General features: G+C 47.0%; 1 protein-coding gene across 1 annotated transcript in view; it reads left to right on the plus strand.

Annotated features, from left to right (window-relative positions):
* Window positions 1-20,471, plus strand: part of LOC135012655 (signal transducer and activator of transcription 1-alpha/beta-like) — a 328,629-nt gene that overhangs the window by 268,874 nt on the left and 39,284 nt on the right. Inside the window, exons 20-21 of the mRNA XM_063952569.1 lie at window positions 11,853-11,992; window positions 12,209-12,397. Coding sequence (XP_063808639.1) covers window positions 11,853-11,992; window positions 12,209-12,397 — 329 coding nt within the window. The remainder of the gene's footprint in view (window positions 1-11,852; window positions 11,993-12,208; window positions 12,398-20,471) is intronic.

A 20,471-nucleotide genomic window follows, 5' to 3' on the forward strand; every position in this document is an offset into this window, starting at 1 on the left:
TGTAGACCACAGTCTTGTCCGTGGGACTACTGAGCCTGACCTGTACATTTGCATCGTGAAATACAAAGACAAAACCCTGGATTAATATGTTGTCTTCAGAGGCAATATAAATGATTGGAGTCCAATAATAAACATTGAGATTTTCTCTGACGTCCTAGTGGATGCTGGGAACTCCGTAAGGACCATGGGGAATAGCGGCTCCGCAGGAGACTGGGCACAACTAAGAAAGATTTAGGACTACCTGGTGTGCACTGGCTCCTCCCTCTATGCCCCTCCTCCAGACCTCAGTTAGAATTTTGTGCCCGGCCGAGCTGGATGCACACTAGGGGCTCTCCTGAGCTTCTAGAAAAGAAAGTATAAATTAGGTTTTTTTATTTTCAGTGAGATCTGCTGGCAACAGACTCACTGCTACGAGGGACCGAGGGGAGAGAAGCGAACCTACCTGCTTGCAGCTAGCTTGGGCTTCTAGGCTACTGGACACCATTAGCTCCAGAGGGATCGAACACAGGCCCAGCCTCGGTCGTCCGGTCCCGGAGCCGCGCCGCCGTCCCCCTTGCAGAGCCAGAAGCAAGAAGACGTTCCTGGAAATCGGCGGCAGAAGACTTCGGTCTTCATTAAGGTAGCGCACAGCACTGCAGCTGTGCGCCATTGCTCCCCATGCACACCACACACTCCGGTCACTGATGGGTGCAGGGCGCTGGGGGGGGGGGGGCGCCCTGGGCTGCAATAAGAGTACCTTACTTGGCAAATTACCACATAATATAGTCATTAAGACTATATATGTGTAAAATCCCCTGCCATAACTTTCCATAAAAAAGCGGGAGAAGTCAGACGAAAAAGGGGCGGAGCTATCTCCCTCAGCACACTGGCGCCATTTTCCCTCACAGCTCCGCTGGAAGGACGCTCCCCAGGCTCTCCCCTGCAGTTTCCAGACTCCATAGGGTAAAAAAGAGAGGGGGGGCACTAAATTTAGGCGCAATCTGTGTAATATTAGCAGCTATAGGGGAAAAATCACTGTGTGTAGTGTGAATCCCTGCATTATATAGCGCTCTGGTGTGTGCTGGCATACTCTCTCTCTGTCTCCCCAAAGGACTTTGTGGGGTCCTGTCCTCAGTCAGAGCATTCCCTGTGTGTGTGCGGTGTGTCGGTACGGCTGTGTCGACATGTTTGATGAGGAGGCTTATGTGGAGGCGGAGCAGGTGCCGATAAATGTGATGTCACCCCCTGCGGGGTCGACACCTGAATGGATGGACGTGTGGAAGGAATTACGCGACAGTGTCAACTCCTTACATAAAAGGTTTGACGACATAGCAGATGTGGGACAGCCGGCTGCTCAGCCCGTGCCTGCCCAGGCGTCTCAAAAGCCATCAGGGGCTCTAAAACGCCCACTACCTCAGATGGCAGACACAGATGTCGACACGGATACTGACTCCAGTGTCGACGACGATGAGACTAGTGTACATTCCAATAGAGCCATTCGTTATATGATTACGGCAATGAAAAATGTGTTGCACATTTCTGATATTACCCCAGGTACCGCAAAAAAGGGTATTATGTTTGGGGAGAAAAAGCTACCAGTGGTGTTTCCCCCATCTGATGAATTAAATGAAGTGTGTGAAGAAGCGTGGGCTTCCCCCGATAAAAAACTGGTAATTTCAAAAAAGTTACTAATGGCGTACCCTTTCCCGCCAGAGGACAGGTAACGCTGGGAGACATCCCCTAGGGTGGATAAAGCGCTCACACGTCTGTCTAAAAAGGTGCCACTACCGTCTCCGGACACGGCCGCCCTAAAGGAACCTGCGGATAGAAAGCAGGAGGCTATCCTGAAGTCTGTATATACACACTCAGGAATTATACTGAGACCGGCTATTGCTTCAGCATGGATGTGCAGTGCTGCAGCTACGTGGTCAGATTCCCTGTCGGAAAACATTGATACCCTAGATAGGGACACTATATTGCTAACCGTAGAGCATATTAAAGACGCTGGCTTATACATGAGAGATGCACAGAGGGATATTTGCCGGCTGGCATCTAAAATAAACGCAATGTCCATTTCTGCCAGGAGAGGATTGTGGACTCGGCAGTGGACAGGAGATGCAGATTCTAAAAGGCACATGGAAGTTTTGCCTTACAAGGGTGAGGAGTTGTTTGGGGATGGTCTCTCGGACCTCGTTTCCACAGCAACAGCTGGGAAGTCAGCATTTTTACCCCATGTTCCCTCACAGCCAAAGAAAGCACCGTATTATCAGGTACAGTCCTTTCGGCCCCAGAAAGGCAAGCGGGTTAGAGGCGCGTCCTTTCTGCCCAGAGGCAGAGGTAGAGGGAAAAAGCTGCAACATACAGCCAGTTCCCAGGAACAAAAGTCCTCCCCCGCTTCCTCTTAGTCCACCGCATGACGCTGGGGCTCCACAGGCGGAGCCAGGTACGGTGGGGGCCTGTCTCCAGAACTTCAGCGACCAGTGGGCTCGCTCACGGGTGGATCCCTGGATTCTACAAGTAGTATCTCAGGGGTACAAGCTGGAATTCGAGATGTCTCCCCCTTGCCGTTTCCTCAAATCTGCCTTGCCGACAGCTCCCCCGGACAGGGAGGCAGTGCTGGAGGCGATTCACAAGCTGTTTTCTCAGCAGGTGATAATCAAGGTACCCCTCCTTCAACAGGGACGGGGTTACTATTCCACAATGTTTGTGGTACCGAAACCGGACGGTTCGGTGAGACCCATTTTAAATTTAAAATCCTTGAACACTTATATAAGAAGGTTCAAGTTCAAGATGGAATCACTCAGGGCGGTGATTGCAAGCCTGGACGAGGGGGATTCCATGGTATCACTGGACATCAAGGATGCTTACCTGCATGTCCCCATTTACCCTCCTCACCAGGAGTACCTCAGATTTGTGGTACAGGACTGTCATTACCAATTCCAGACGTTGCCGTTTGGTCTGTCCACGGCACCGAGGGTATTTACCAAGGTAATGGCCGAAATGATGATACTCCTTCGAAAAAAGGGAGTTTTAATTATTCCGTACTTGGACGATCTCCTTATAAAGGCGAGGTCCAGGGAACAGTTGTTGATCGGAGTAGCACTTGCTCGGGAAGTGCTACAACAGCACGGCTGGATCCTGAATTTTCCAAAGTCGCAGCTGGTTCCTACAACGCGTCTACTGTTCCTGGGGATGGTTCTGGACATGGAACAGAAAAAAGTGTTTCTCCTGGAGGAGAAGGCCCAGGAGTTGTCATCTCTAGTCAGAGACCTCCTAAAACCAAAACAGGTGTCGGTGCACCATTGCACGAGAGTCCTGGGAAAGATGGTGGCTTCTTACGAAGCAATTCCTTTCGGAAGGTTCCATGCAAGGATCTTTCAGTGGGATCTGTTGGACAAGTGGTCCGGATCGCATCTTCAGATGCATCGGCTGATAACCCTGTCTCCAGGGACCAGGGTGTCGCTGTTGTGGTGGCTGCAGAGTGCTCATCTTCTAGAGGGCCACAGATTCGGCATACAGGACTGGGTCCTGGTGACCACGGATGCCAGCCTTCGAGGTTGGGGGGCAGTCACACAGGGAAGAAACTTCCAAGGACTATGGAACGACCTCCACCCGGGAGAGTTGGGACTTCATCCAGAAGTCTTCAAGCTGATTGTAAATCGCTGGGAACGGCCACAGGTGGACATGATGGCGTCCCGCCTCAACAAAAAGCTAAAAAAATATTGCGCCAGGTCAAGGGACCCTTAGGCGATAGCTGTGGACGCTCTAGTGACACCGTGGGTGTACCAGTCGGTTTATGTGTTCCCTCCTCTGCCTCTCATACCCAAGGTACTGAGAATAATAAGAAGGAGAGGAGTAAGAACTATACTTGTGGTTCCGGATTGGCCAAGAAGAGCTTGGTACCCAGAACTTCAAGAAATGATCTCAGAGGACCCATGGCCTCTGCCGCTCAGACAGGACCTGCTGCAGCAGGGGCCCTGTCTGTTCCAAGACTTACCGCTGCTGCGTTTGACGGCATGGCGGTTGAACGCCGGATCCTGAAGGAAAAGGGCATTCCGGAGGAAGTCATCCCTACGCTGATTAAAGCTAGGAAGGAGGTGACCGCAAACCATTATCACCGCATATGGCGAAAATATGTTGCATGGTGTGAGGCCAGAAGGGCCCCAACGGAGGAATTTCAGCTGGGTCGATTTCTGCACTTCCTACAGTCGGGGGTGACTATGGGCCTAAAATTGGGTTCCATTAAGGTCCAGATTTCGGCTCTGTCGATTTTCTTCCAAAAAGAACTGGCTTCACTGCCTGAAGTTCAGACGTTTGTTAAAGGAGTGCTGCATATTCAGCCCCCTTTTGTGCCTCCAGTGGCACCTTGGGATCTCAACGTGGTGTTGAATTTCCTTAAGTCACATTGGTTTGAGCCACTTAAAACCGTGGAACTAAAATATCTCACGTGGAAAGTGGTCATGCTGTTGGCCTTGGCTACGGCCAGGCGTGTGTCAGATTTGGCGGCTTTGTCATGTAAAAGCCCTTATCTGATTTTCCATATGGATAGGGCGGAATTGAGGACTCGTCCCCAATTTCTTCCTAAGGTGGTATCAGCTTTTCATTTGAACCAACCTATTGTGGTGCCTGCGGCTACTAAGGACTTGGAGGATTCCAAGTTGCTGGACGTAGTCAGGGCCCTGAAAATCTATGTTTCCAGGACGGCTGGAGTCAGGAAAACTGACTCGCTATTTATCCTGTATGCGCCCAACAAGCTGGGTGCTCCTGCTTCAAAGCAGTCTATTGCTCGCTGGATCTGTAGTACGATTCAACTTGCCCATTCTGCGGCTGGACTGCCGCATCCTAAATCTGTAAAAGCCCATTCCACGAGGAAAGTGGGCTCTTCTTGGGCGGCTGCCCGAGGGGTCTCGGCTTTACAACTTTGCCGAGCTGCTACTTGGTCGGGTTCAAACACATTTGCAAAATTTTACAAGTTTGATACCCTGGCTGAGGAGGACCTTGAGTTTGCTCATTCGGTGCTGCAGAGTCATCCGCACTCTCCCGCCCGTTTGGGAGCTTTGGTATAATCCCCATGGTCCTTACGGAGTTCCCAGCATCCACTAGGACGTCAGAGAAAATAAGATTTTACTCACCGGTAAATCTATTTCTCGTAGTCCGTAGTGGATGCTGGGCGCCCATCCCAAGTGCGGATTGTCTGCAATACTTGTATATAGTTATTGCCTAACTAAAGGGTTATTGTTAAGAGCCATCTGTTCGTGAGGCTCAGTTGTTATTCATACTGTTAACTGGGTATAGTATCACGAGTTGTACGGTGTGATTGGTGTGGCTGGTATGAGTCTTACCCGGGATTCCAAAAATCCTTTCCTTATTGTGTCAGCTCTTCCGGGCACAGTTTCCTAACTGAGGTCTGGAGGAGGGGCATAGAGGGAGGAGCCAGTGCACACCAGGTAGTCCTAAATCTTTCTTAGTTGTGCCCAGTCTCCTGCGGAGCTGCTATTCCCCATGGTCCTTACGGAGTTCCCAGCATCCACTACGGACTACGAGAAATAGATTTACCTGTGAGTAAAATCTTATTTTCCGTTATATTCACAGTAAAGAGATGGCTGTGTAATGCACAATTTGTTAGTGCATTTCCAGATTAGAGCTTTAATGTTCAGATTAAAGAAGATCAAAAACTAATCCAAGAAAGGGTTGTTGGAAAATACTAATCAGTTGAATTATACAATATATTAAGGAGTTTTTTTATTTACCACTATTAAATCCACCTTAGAGAAATGGAGACAATATTGCACAACTGTGAATTTGCTAGAAGAGACTGATCTCCAAAACAGAGCTTCTGTGTGAGAAGAGGACACTGAGATGCCTATGCCATAGCTGAAAGAGCTAGTCTTTCATGGTAGATAGAGATGGAGGGAACTGTCCATGAGAGAACAGTAGCCAGTCACTTAACAAATGTGCACTAGGGAGCAGGTTGCATGGCATAATTACATTATTATCAGTGATAATGATGCACCAGCTGTATACCTTGTGCAAAACCTCCATCTGAAAGCAGGTGTAATTACACTCTGCATAGCCTGCCAATCGGCATGACACTGTTATGTCCCTAAAGTCACAACTGGAGAGAGATTGTTTTGATTTATGTATGACTTTGCACCACAAGTAGTTGTGTACGCATGTTTCCAGCGCATACACAGAGCAAAAGAACACACAAGATATGCTTCCCAACTGGACATGCGTTCAGCTCTACATTAGCAGCTTCATGAGAAGGTGGCAACGAAAAGAGTTGCGGAAGATAAAGCACATGGCCAAGAGGAAACTTTTAGGTTACACATCAAGGTGCGATGTTTGGGACTGTGTATCGTCACAAGAACACTATGGGGTATATGCAATTAGCGGCGAATCGCGGCAAATTATCGGCCGTTTTTCAATTCGACACAATTCGACAGTCTAATTTCGGCAAGTGGGTGCCGAAATTGACCATATGCAATAAAAAACGGATTAGACAGTCCCGCTGCCGAAAAACGGCCGATTTGACGGATTTGTTCCGTTTTTTTTAAAACGTGTAAAAACGGGGAAAAACTCGGAAAAAAATGGCGTGGGGTCCTGTAGTACTACTGGAAAAAAAATACCCAAATAAAAACAGGAGACACACACCTTGAGAGTAAAACTTTATTACACACCTGCCGACACACACATACTTACCTATGTTGACCCGCCGACTGCCACGTCTCCTGATCCGACGATCCGGGGTACCTGTGAATCAAATTATACTCACCTCAATCCAGTGTCCAGATATAAATCCACGTACTTGGCAAAAAAACAAACCGCATTTACCCGAACCAGCGGACTGAAAGGGGTCCCATGTTTACACATCAGACCCCTTTCCCCGAATGCCGGGACCCCACGTGACTGCTGTCACCGAGGTCCCTTCAGCCAATCAGCGAGCGCAACGTTCTGGCACTCTGCTGATTGGCTGGACGTCTGAGCTGTCAGACAGCGCCTCTCAAAGCCTCTCCATTATACTCAATGGTGGGAACTTTGCGTCAGCGGTGAGGTCACCGGCGGTCAGCGGCTGACCGCGGGTAACCCCACCGCTACCCGCAAAGTTCCCACCATTGAAAGTAATGGAGAGGCTTTGCGATGTGCTGTCTGAGGTCACACGCGCATACAGCCAATCAGATGAGTGCAACGAAGTAGCGCTTCCTGATTGGCTGAAGGGACCTCGGTGACAGCAGTCACGTGGGGTCCCGGCATTCGGGGAAAGGGGTCTGATGTGTAAACATGGGACCCCTTTCAGTATGTGTGTGTCGGCAGGTGTGTAATAAAGTTTTACTCTCAAGGTGTGTGTCTCCTGTTTTTATTTGGGTATTTTTTTTCCAGTAGTACTACAGGTACCAGCGGGCCCGTTTTTCTCCCGCATGCTGGTACTTGTGGTTCTCCAAGTACCAGCTTGCGGGGGAGGCTTGCTGGGTCTTGTAGTACTACAGGAAAAAACAATATTCTTTACATTTTCTCAAGGCTATCAGCCTCCCATCCGCAGCCCTTGGATGGGGGGGACAGCCTCGGGCTTCACCACTGGCCCTTGGGTGGCTGGGGGGGGGACCCCTTGATTGAAGGGGTCCCCACTCCCCCAGGGTACCCCGGCCAGGGGTGACTAGTTGGATATTTAATGCCACGGCCGCAGGGCGCTGTATAAAAGTGACCCCCGGCTGTGGCATTATCTGTCCAACTAGTGGAGCCCGATGCTGGTGTAAAAAATACGGGGGACCCCTACTCTTTTTGTCCCCCGTATTTTTTGCACCAGCACCAGGCGCAGAGCCCGGTGCTGGTTTTAAAAATACGGGGGATCCCCTGTCCATTTCCCCCCCCCGGATTTTTAGAACCAGGACCGGCTTGAAGAGCCCGAGGCTGGTTATGCTTTGGAGGGGGGACCCCACGCCATTTTTTTCCGGGATTTTACCATTCCATCTAAAAAAATATTTAAAAAAATATATAAATAATACTTGTGCCTCCCAAAAAGACAAACCAAGTACCTAATCCCTTCTAATATAAATAGATATGCTATTACCAATAAAAAAAACACCAAAAAAAACATGTTTTAAATTTTTTTTATTAGTTTCACCCACCAAAGTGTGGCGGATTGAAAATGACGAATTTACTGTCTAAAAGCACTGTTGTCGAATTTCCAAACTTCAATTGAATATACTTTTGTCGAATTGCCGCATTTGTACCATTGCAGAAAAGTCGAATTTGACAAAAGTCGAATTTGGAAAGTCCGTTTTTTTGACGGAAAGTACTGTATTGCATTGTCGATTTTTTTTTTGTTGGCGAAAAAGTCCCGTTTTTCGACAATTTCGGGAATTCGACCTCAATTGCATATACCCCTATGAATCATGGTAACTACGGCATAATGTTACAGGGGTGACTCTCTGCTTAAAAGATTTGTCAAAACTTATAGAATACGCATGGCGAATGACCTAAATCAATCTTAGCAGAAAACCTGCTACATGCTGCATAACATCTAGGACATTAGAAAGAGTTGTGTAACAGCTGTTCAATGGCCCAAGGCAAACTGCAATGCCATATTGGAGTGACTTAAAGTTGCTCATACCTCAGTTTTGTGGATGTACCTTGCTGTTGGTAGCTGAGCTTACTCCTCTTAGTCGTTTCTCATTTTGCATGGAAGTAACTGGGTGGCAATGTGGTGTTCCCACATAGTCCAGGCTTAGTGGGGGAGTGTAGACAGAATTATTTGCACAGGCTAGTCTTGAGTTATGCATACGCAGAGATCTGTCTGATTTCACATGGATCTCTTGCAAGTACGCACTCATAATTGTTATGGATGGGGGGGTATGGTTGCTTTGATGTGTACAACTTGGCATATGAACTAATATCCATATTTAGTCCTGTGCATGCAACAACAGTGTAAAAAAAATGGGCAAACAATACAAATCCAGATGTGCAAAACTGGTAGAGATAACCCACATAGGGGTATATGCAATTGCGGTCGAATTGCCGCAAATGTCGAAAAACGGGGCATTTTCGACACAAAAAAATGATTCGACAATGCAATACAGTACTTTTCGCCAAAAAAACTTTTCAAATTCGACTTTTTGAAATTCGACAGTTGTCAAATTCGACATGTCTGCAATGGTAAAAATGCGGCTTTTCGACAAAAGTATATTCAATTGAAGAATGTCGATTCGACAACAGTGCTTTTCGACAGTCATTTCGTCAATTTCAGTCCGCCTCATTTTGCTGGCGGGATCTAATATTTTTTTTTTAAAAACATGGGTTTTTTTGGGTTTTTTTAATTGTTAATAGCATATCTATTTATATTAAAAGGGATTATCTACTTGGTTTGTCTATTTAGGAGCCACAAGTATTATTTAATATTTTTTAAAAGAATATATTTTTTTTTTTACTGACTAAAATAATATGGAGAGATCAGAGCATGTTTTTCAGTGGGAAGTGGTGGGAATGGGTTAAACATCATGAAAAAAAAATGCGTGGGGTCCCCCCTCCTAAGCATAACCAGCCTCGGGCTCTTTGAGCCGGTCCTGGTTGTAAAAATATGGGGGGGGGAAATGACAGGGGATCCCCCGTATTTTCACAACCAGCACCGGGCTCTGCGTCCGGTCCTGGTGCCAAAAATACGGGGGACAAAAAACATAGGGGTCCCCGTATTTTTAACACCAGCACCGGGCTCCACTAGTCAGAGAGATAAAATAATAAAACGCAAAACCCGGACCACGCACTGAAAGGGGTCCCATGTTTACACATGGGACCCCTTTCCCCGACTGCTGAGACCCCCCGTGACTCCTGTCACAGAGGGTCCCTTCAGCCAATCAGGGAGCGCCACGTCGTGGCACTCTCCTGATTGGCTGTGCGCGTCTGAGCTGTCAGGCGGCGCATAGCACTATGCCGCTCCATTATGTCAATGGTGGGAACTTTACGGTCAGCGGTTCACCGCGAGTAACCTCAACCGCTGACGCAAAGTTCCCACCATTGAATAAAATGGAGCGGCATAGCGCTATGCGCCGCCTGACAGCTCAGACGCGCACAGCCAATCAGGAGAGTGCCACGACGTGGTGCTCCCTGATTGGCTGAAGGGAACCCTCTGTGACAGGAGTCACGGGGGGTCTCAGCAGTCAGGGAAAGGGGTCCCATGTGTAAACATGGGACCCCTTTCAGTGCATGGTCCGGGTTTTGCGTTTTATTATTTTGCCAAGTACGTGGATTACATAGAGGACAGATCTACACAGGATTTTTGTGAGTATAATTTTATTTACAGGTAACCCATGGATTCTACTGGTGAAGGGGACCGAGTCAGCGTGTCAACATAGGTAAGTATGTGTGTGTCGGTGTGCATGTATGTAATAAAGTTTTACTATCACGGTGTCTGTGTACTATTTTTATTTGGGTATTTTTTTTGCAGTAGAACGACAGGTACCAGCGGGCCTGTCCCCCCCCCCCCCCCCCCCCCCACCGCATGCTGGTACTTGTGGTTCTCCAAGTACCAGCTTGCGGGGGAGGCTTGCTGGGACTTGTAGTTCTGCTACAAAAACCAATATTCTTTATTTTGTCACTTGGCTATCAGCCTCCCATCCGCAGCCCTTGGATGGGGGGGGGACAGCCTTGGGCTTTACCCCTGGCCCTTGGCTGGCTGGAGGGGGGGACCCCTTGATTTAAGGGGTCTCTACTCCTCCAGGGTACCCCGGCCAGGGGTGACTAGTTAGTGATTTAATGCCACGGCCGCAGGGAATGATATAAAAGTGTCCCCCAGCTGTGGCATTATCTCTCTGACTAGTGGAGCCCGATGCTGGTGTTAAAAATACGGGGGACCTCTACATTTTCTGTCCCCCATATTTTTGGCACCAGGACCAGATGCAGAGCCCGGTTTTTTCTTGATTTTTTTAAACACTTTTGTGCCGTCCATGAAATCGAATCCAGGACGCACACTATCGTCAATTGGTCCGTTTTTCGACAGCAGGACTGTCAAATCCGTTTTTTATTGAATATTTCGAATTTGGGTCCTGGCAGGAGGGTGTCTGACTGTCGAATTGTGTCGAATTTAAAAACGGTCGAATTCCGGCTATACCCCATCCTTGGCCCAGTCTACCCTAATGTTTAATTTGCACCAAAGTTCCTGCTACCCTACGTGGTAGCTAACACTTTTTTGCGAGATCCCGCTACCGTAAAGTGTTGCGGGTGACGCGCAGATTCGGCCAGGTACAAGATTAATTGGCAATTGAATCCCCGCCCCCCCGTAGACTCACTACTAAAGGTCTTTGTACCAATTATTTAATTAATTTACTGAGAATAAACTGTAATAAAAGGAAAAATAAGATTAATTATTTTATGCCCATTACACGTCTTCTCATTTACTTTTACTAATACTCTGATGCACCACACCTATATACACATTTATGTTGAATTGTTGATTCCCACATTCTTGTGATCCTTACCCCACTGTACGTATTATTATTACTGTAGCTACATATGCCTCTATATTCAGGTTTCAGTTTATACTGTATCTTCATTTTTTGTCTTGTTTGTTACGTATGTCCTAATACTTTATTGAAAAATTACAAAACCTTTGTATAATTAAAACAAAAACTGCCATGGATACTATCCCTAATAATAAACTAATGTAAGTGCCCATCAGGTTCTACCTGCTTTTAATACACATTTATTCCTTCTGAGTGAAGTTTAATTGTCTACTGAGTTCTCTATACTGCAAGGTGCACTTGGTCTATTGTACAAATGTAATCGTTTTTAAAATCAACCTCAAGTAGGGGTCTGTCAGCTTCCACTTCAAGTAAAGTTCTCCTTTTGGCTTCCTTTTGTGTTTGTCATTGTCATTATCACAGCTATGTGATGGGATTTGTGAGTCGCAGTAGAGAGGACACTCTTCTGAAGACCATGCAACAGGGTACTTTCCTGCTCCGCTTCAGTGAAAGTGTTCGTGATGGAGGGGTTACATGTTCCTGGGTGGATCATCAGCCTGACGGTGTGTGATGCCTGAGCACTGTAATCAAGTAATATCAACAAGTGTCTTATTTTTAATTGTAGTTAACTTATTATATTGAAGTTAGTATTTAATTAGGGACATATCTCTAAGTTTTATATAAATCACAAGCATGAAGCAACATCTTTCAGACATGTTTTATATTTAATTACTACACATGTGATGTTGCAACCCACCCTGTGCTTTGTCATCTTATAGGAACCTATACCATCCGCTCTGTCCAGCCATACACAAAGAAGGAGTTATCCAATATCCCCCTCACTGAGATCATACGGAACTACCAAATGTTAGCTGAGCAAAACATCCCAGAGAACCCACTTAAATTTCTCTATCCCAACATCCCAAAGGATGAGGCATTTGGGCCATACTATGAGAAGACAAGTGAAAGTGAGTCCATCTACTTGTTTTTGCATGACGGTAGTTTGTGTTAAATCCTTGTGGGACAAAGAAACCAGTATGCTTGTGATGTGTAAACTTGACTGTTTAATACATACTGTATTGGCTTAAAAACTGTGGGGCTGATTCATTTCAGTGGGATGTGCCACCAAATAGCACTGTGATGTTTGGCTGCGTACTTATTCTTCATAACACTATTCCAATATCACTACTGGTTTTTTGTGCATCTTTATTGGATGGGACCCAAAGGTAGCGATGCTTCTGTTTTGTTTGTTGCGGTGTACAGTTCCGGAATGGCAAATGTTGGCCATTGCGTTTAATTAACTGAGTGACAGTCATGTGGTAATTATTTGTTTACATTGATTTCAGTTTGTCACAGGCTGAGGTGTAGGCACTAAAGAACTAAGTTAATTGAGACTGACACCCTCTCCAGCACCCCTGGCAAATTGAGTTTTTTTATGTAGTGACTATGGAGTAGGCTTCAAGATTGTTAGGAATATTCCTTTTTTTTTTTTTTTTTTTCAATAATGATTTTTTATTAATTTCCAAGTATAAAGAAGAGAAATCAAATAAATGTACACGAACAGAGGTCATATAATGAGTACAGCATTGAGCTAATTACAGTAGGTACAATCATATAAACCAGCTCTGAATCTAGAAACTCAGTTCATTAATCGTGTACACTAATTCTCTTAACTATCAATCGTAACTATAACCTTAAGAATAATAGGATAGGGAGAGCAGTAGAAAGGGAAAGACAGAACAAGACAACGACACATGAGGGATAGTTAAAGAGAGGAGAATATGCGTATCAGGGGAGCACCTTACTCAATTATTGTAACATAGAGATAGATAGCTAGTTAGTTAGTTAGTTAGGGGGGCATCTGCACCTCTAGGTATTATCAGGTTGTGAAGGATGCAGAATTGCCGTGTCAATGGGATCACTAAAAATTATGGAGTGACCCTGTCTCTCCCGGAACTCACTCCATTTAAACCATCTCATGTAAATAGAAGAGGGGGAAGAAGAATACACACATCCCGCTGCTTCAAACAGAAAATGCTTGTGAGTATTATTAATAACCGTCTGAATGTGGGGTATGGACTGTGATTTCCACAGTTGGCCTATTGCTGCCTTAGCTGATATTAAGACATGTCCTGCGATATACCTGTCACAGCTGAGGAAAGTGTGAGAAGGGTAGTGAAACAGGGCCAACAGTGGATCCAATGGCACTGTCGTTCCCACTAGCTCCCCCAAAAGAGAGAATACTTCCGTCCACAGAGGCCCCAGGACTGGACAGTCCCAAAAAATATGTAGAATGGAGCCCTCACCACCACATTTTCTCCAGCATAGCTGGGAAGTCGAGGGCCAGATGTGGTGAAGCCTCTGCGGGGTGAAGTACGCCCTATTGCATAATTTATAGAACATTTCTGAGTGCTGGAGGCATTTAGATATTTTAAAGCACGTTGATGAAATTGTATCCCATTCTTCTTCTCGAAGTACAATAGAGAGATCTCTCTCCCACTTCAACTGCGCAGGCAATTTCCCTTTTTTATTCAAAAGAACAATATACTGGTACCACCTGGATATCCCTCCCCTATGACCGGGGGATGACAATCTGGAGAGCATAATAGCAGGTAGGGGGAGTGGGCCTCTAGTCTCGTTAACATACGATTGGAGCCAATGGCGTATCTGTAGATACTTGAAAAAGTCATGTTTTGAAATCCCAAACCGAGACTGAAGCTGGGAGAACGGGGTCAAGCTATTATTCAAAAAAAGATCTTTCAGTCTCACAACTCCAGCGTCAATCCAGGCGTCCAAAATAAGATCAGGGATATTACAAGCGACCGTTCTGATAGAGAGGTCCGCTGCAGGTAGTTTTATAGTTGGGTCAGATGCAACCACGGAGTGCCATATCTTCAGAGTACTTCTAATCGCGTCTCCAGGGCCTGTCCATTTCGGAACACTCTGTATAGGTAATAGGAATAGGTCTGTTATATTAATCGGTCCTAAGAAGGCTTTTTCGATAACAACCCATGGTTTGGGGGAATGAGCGACAAACCAATCTCGGGCCTGGCTGAGAAGGCATGCAGAAAGATATGCATCTAGGTTGGGGTAAGCAACCCCACCAAAGCTCTTTGGCAATGACAAAACCTGCCTAGAGATCCGCGGTTTCGCTCCCTTCCAGATAAAGTGTGATAACGTTTTATTAGCCTTAACACTAAGAGCTTTAGGGAAGTGGCGGGGGATGGCCCGGAATAGGTAAAGGAGTTTCGGTAGTAGTACCATTTTTGTTGCAGAGACCCGCCCCAGCCAGGAGATCTCATGTAGAGACCACTCTTTAATCAATTTGTCGAAGGCGCTAAATAAAGGTGTGTAGTTACAATCGTAAAGGTCTTTATCAAGCGATAGATGTATACCTAAATATTTAATAGATCTCACCTGCCAAGCATATCTGTACCTATCCTTAAGTAAGGCCAGGATATGTGGCTGGATATGAAGCGGTAGAGCTTCCGTTTTGGAAGTATTCAATTTATAGAATGACAATCTGGAGTACCTATCTAATATGGCATGGAGTCCGATAAGGGAGGATTCGGGGTTTGTCAAGCATACTAGTATATCATCTGCGAAGAGACTGACTTTATGACTCAGTCCCCCTATCTCAGGGCCCGAGACCTCTGTGTCAGTCCTAATAGTCTCAGCTAGGGGTTCAATAGCCAAAGCGAAAATTAGGGGAGATAAAGGGCACCCCTGTCTTGTGCCGTTTAGAATTTCAAAACCCCTGGAGAGACACCCATTAACATATACCTTGGCGGAGGGGGTAGAATATAATGCAAAGATGGAATCTAGAAACCTACCCTGAAATCCAAACTTACCCAGAACTGATCTTAGATACCCCCAGTGTAGCCTATCAAACGCCTTTTCAGCGTCTAATGATAGGACCAGGAGGGGCGTTCTATTAACATTACAATACTCAATGACATTATAAGCTCTCCGAGTGTTGTCCGGAGCCTGCCTGCCCGGGACGAAGCCAACCTGGTCAGCAGCTATAAGGGTAGGCAGTAAGGGGCAAAGACGGTTAGCGATTAACTTAGCAAAAAGTTTGACGTCTGTATTCAATAAAGCTATCGGTCTGTAATTTTGAACGGATGCGGGAGATTTACCCGGCTTAGGGATAGCCACTATCCTCGCTTCAAGCATCTCTTTCGGGAACCTCCCAGCTTCTGATGCCTCGTTAAAGACAGCCAATAACACTGGAGCCAAGTCTGCTTTATAGGTTTTGTAGAAATTAGATGGAAAACCGTCTGGGCCCGGTGCTTTATCTCGTGGAAGACCATCAATAGCTGCCTCAAGTTCAGACATCGTCCAGGGGGAGCCAAGGGACAGGCAGGCCCCGGAGCTCAGTGTCGGCAGGGATAAGTTTTTTAAAAATGACTGAATTTCAGCTTCAATGGGTTGGGTGGTGTCAGGATCTGACTGTAAGTTGTAGAGTCGGGAGTAGTACTCTGCGAAAGTATCTGCTATTCTATATGGGTCAGAGACTCTTAAACCCGTGTGAGAATAAACAAAGTGGATTCTGGCCTTAGCTCGCCTACCTCTCAGTTTCCGCGCCAAAAGACGCCCTGCCTTATTTCCAAATACATAGAATCTCTGATTTAGTCGAGCGAGGTTGCGTTGTACTTCCCGCAGAGAAAAAGTGTTCACCCTTTCCCTTGCGGCCAGCAAAAGCTTAAAGGCAGTTCTATTATGTGGGTCAGCTTTATGTGCTATTTCTAGTTTTGCTACTTCGCTCTCGGCTTCAGCTCGTTCAGCAATTTGAGAACGTTTCAGCCGTGAAGCGGCCTGAATGGCAGCCCCCCGCACTACAGCCTTACATGAGCACCAATTATTAAAGACTGAAGTGTCTTCAGGTTTGTTAGTTTCTAAATATACCCTTAAGGTTTGTTGCATGGCAAGTGAAGCTTCTTGATGGCATAACAAGAAATTTCCTAGTCTCCAAGGACTCGGAGTAACTCTACGGGCCTCGAGCTTCCACACGACCTTAAGCGGAGAATGGTCCGACCATGTCATCGGTAGTATGTTAATTTTCATAATGGCCGGTAGTGACCCACTATCAGTTAATACGAGATCAATTCTAGAGTATGAGGAGTGAACATGCGAATAAAAGGAGTAATCCCTAACCGTAGGGTGTTTAGTTCTCCACGCATCGTAGAGTTCGTACTCTCCTATCAATTGGCGAAGCCCAAGGGTATTAATAGGGGAAGTTCTGGATTTAGCTAAAGGACTTCTGGTGGGGAGAGATCTATCAACAGAGGGGTCTACAACTAAATTGAAGTCCCCCAATATCATGACTGCACCTTTAGCGTGCTTCTGTATCAGGGAGAATAGATTCCTACAAAAGGAGAGTTGACCAGAGTTGGGTGCATAGCAGGAGGCCAGGGTGACAACAGCATCTTCAAGCTTTCCGATTAATACTAAATACCTTCCTTCGGGGTCTACAATTTGGGATTCCAGAGTAAATTGGCAATCACTAGATATCAGTATAGCCACTCCGGCTTTTTTTACGGGGCCGTTGGCCATGTAGCAGGTAGGGAAGTGATTATCATAGAATCTAGGGGGGTCTAATTTCCTAAAGTGGGTTTCCTGGATGGCGACCACATTCGCCTTCATTTTATAAAAGGAAGATAAGGCCAGTTTACGTTTCTGTGGGGAATTCAATCCCTTAACGTTCAATGATACCAAGTTAACCATAATAAACTAACCAGGAGGCGGAGCTTTCGCTGAAACCAAGAAATGTGATTAAAAGGTACAATTCCCTGAACACATGTGTAAGAAGAAAAAATACATGGGGGGGACGTGACACAAAAGGAGACATACTGAGGATGACAAAGAGAGAAGAGAGAAAAAAATAGTACACAAAACGAGGAAAGTCGACTCCGTGTAGAGACGAAGCCATAGTAAGGCGCCAAAACATACAGCGCCTCACCAAGCAAAGTTGGGAGGTTAGTGGCCAACCTACCCGCAATCAAGGAATCATAGTATTAGTAAACTGTATATTCAATCGCACATGGCATATAAACGGGATGTCATTAGGAATGGAATGATAAGTTAATAAGTAATGAGTCACGGGATCCCGGAACTGGGACAGAGCAATACTTTAAGTACAACAATAAAAGGGCTCAGAGAAGAGCATACAGACCAGTCCGGGAGCCCGTGGAACCATCACGACCTTTAAAGGAGAAACAAGAAACAAAAAATAAAAGGAAAAATCAACCCTGCCGTACATTAGTCTAGGGGCTGTAAAGCATGTAATAACCAGGCATGTAACTTGTAATAAGCCCTGAGATTAGTACCATCATATGGAAACAACGCTAGTCTTATAAATGGATATTCATGGCAGGGAAAACACCGCAGTGATAAGGGCCTACTTCCCAACCGTCGACCAGTCCGGCTGAAGTCGGCGGTCAGGAGAGTCGGGCCCCTGGTCTCCAGTTACATTCCATTTGTGAAGAAGTCTCATACCGTCCTCGACCGAAGACACCGCTATAGTGGAGCCTTCCCTAGAAATCAATAGACGCGTGGGGAAACCCCATCTATATACGATTCCAGCTTTCCTAAGGGCCGCGGTGACAGGCTGAAAGGAGCGTCTCCTGGTGAGGGTGTAGTGCGATAAGTCTCCGAAAAGCTGAAGCCGGCCCAGAGCACTCGCCGTATCTGAGGTAGGTCTAGCTGCTTTAAGCAGGGATTCCTTGATATGAAAGAAATGGACTCTCATTAAAACATCTCTCGACGCTCCTTCGGGAGCGCTGCGGGCCTTCGGGATCCTATGAATACGGTCCAATATCAAGTCCGCAGATGTAGCGGAGGGTAGCAGCTTCTTGAATATTTCGATTGTATAGTCATGTAGGCTGCTATTAGATACGGATTCTGGTACCCCTCGGAGCTTGAGATTATTTCTGCGGGAGCGGTCCTCCAAGTCCGCTACTTTGTCCCGCAGGGCTGCCACCTCCCCTTCAAGAATATCATGGGAATCGATTAAAGTATTATGAGAGCCTACTACCTCCCCCATCTTGGTTTCCAAGTGTCCAGTCCTCTCGCCTAAATCCTCAACGGACCGCTGGCAAGACTGCAACATAGTACGAAATTCAGACGCCACCTCATCCTTAAACTGGTGTAGCAATAGCTTCATGGCGCCCACCGTTAAGGCTTCGCTGTCTTCCAGGCGAGGAGAGGGGGGGGAATCCTGGGATGAAGATAGAGCCATCTTGGGCGATGAAGTTGTGGGCGGGGGATCCGACCTGGAGGCAGAAGACCCAGGTCCCTGCGATTTATTACGATATGGGAAAGGCTTGAAAAAGGCAACTTGAGAGATTGATTTGGAGGCTTTATTCTTTTTTGGAGCCATCATGTATTACTTTGAGGGAATGGGACGGCTCCAGCAGAAAGGAGAATTCCGTCTAAGGTCTAGGACGGCAGGTATCTTCTTACGCCATGTGCGTGATTACATCAGCTAAAATGATTGCGGGGGGTGACGATGAGGATTCATTGAAGAGGGGTCTACATCCTATATGTGCCGTAGCATGCACCACTACAGGGAGCCAACGATGTCACTTTCTCGTCAAATAGTGCCCCTGTGCTTCAGGTGAGGAAGATGCTGTATATGGACAACCAACAGGGGGCTCTGGTGCACTGTGTTGTGGATGAGGGTTAGGCAATGCTCATGGAATGCTGGATAGGCGTATAAATGTATGAGGTGTTGAATGCACCATATAATCTAGCTCCCAGTGTACATACAGCATAAAGCACCTCAGGCTGTAATTGTACAGGCCTGGTAAGAATCTGCAGGGACTCTTATATCGAGTACTGGCCTTGCCTCCTCCAAGATGGCCGCCGCTCCACTGCTCAAACGGGCCTCACCTTCCTCCGCTGCCGCCCGGGGTCCGTCAGCCCGAATGGGGACCTTATACTGCCTCCTCAACCCTCGGTCAGGCGCCAATGGTGGGATGCCCGCCGCCAACGGGGGCCGTCCGTGCCCTCTCAACCTCCGCAGCTCTCCGCCCGCCTCTCCCAAGATGGCCGCCGCCACCGGGTCCTCCACGAGCAGGGCCGCGGCTCGTCTCGGCGGCTAGCCCGTAGTTCCTGGGGCTCGCCTTCGCCTCCGCTTCTCCCGGTAAGGCTACTCAAACAGGGGGTATGTTTTGTTGCCGGCTATGTGGCGGGCTGTAGCGTCCGGAGCGCACCGGAGTCCGGTCGGCCGGCACTTAAATTTAGGTCCCGGCTTTACCCCGGATGGAGGCCGCAACCCGCAAGTGCAGGAGTAACCTGCACTCCGGCTCCGCAGCTCACCTCCTTATGTTGTGGGGGTCTTGTGGGTGCACTGTGGGCAAATTAATGGGCAGGTAGGCACCTAAAAAAGCTTTAATGATTAGCTTTGTAGCAGGAGCTCAGGCACCATGCATCCACTCCAAAGTCCCGCTAGGCCACGCCCCCATTCCTTTTATTTTTAATTATTCTTTTTGGCATTTTCTATAGGCGTCTCACTCCCTTATAATCTCTGATTGAGCGGAGTTCACTGCACTAGTAGAAGGCGTTTTTCCATGCAACAGCCTGTTGTATTTTGGCCCTGTGGTAACAAGACACCCGTGCTGGGTGCCAATCAGTCCCCTGTACAGGTAGCCGTGGCGATAGTTGGATCCTGCCGCAGCCTACCATTGGTTGAGCTGGGCGGGCTAGAAGGTGTATGTACAGTCCATACCTTGCCTCTGTGGGACTCTGGTTATGTGTGGCGGCAAAAGGAGAATGCTGTGAATCAGCTGGTCTTCATCCAGGTGCTTCAGAATGCTAGGCTTCTCTGACAATGGACAGCACCATATTGGAGGAACTTCTGCTTGTACTGGGGAAGGCTAAGAGCCGCAGTTGGGGACTGATGTGGGTTTCTGGGGCTCCGGTCCTCTCTAAGTGTAGAAGGGACTTGTAGTTGGCAGGTCCCTCTTTGTATTGTAGTTTATTTGGCACCAATTCTGTATGGCTGTCACTCTATTGGCTGTGGAAAGTGGGCAGTTTGGT

Source organism: Pseudophryne corroboree, chromosome 2 (genome assembly GCF_028390025.1).
Source record: "Pseudophryne corroboree isolate aPseCor3 chromosome 2, aPseCor3.hap2, whole genome shotgun sequence".
Lineage (NCBI taxonomy): Eukaryota > Metazoa > Chordata > Amphibia > Anura > Myobatrachidae > Pseudophryne > Pseudophryne corroboree.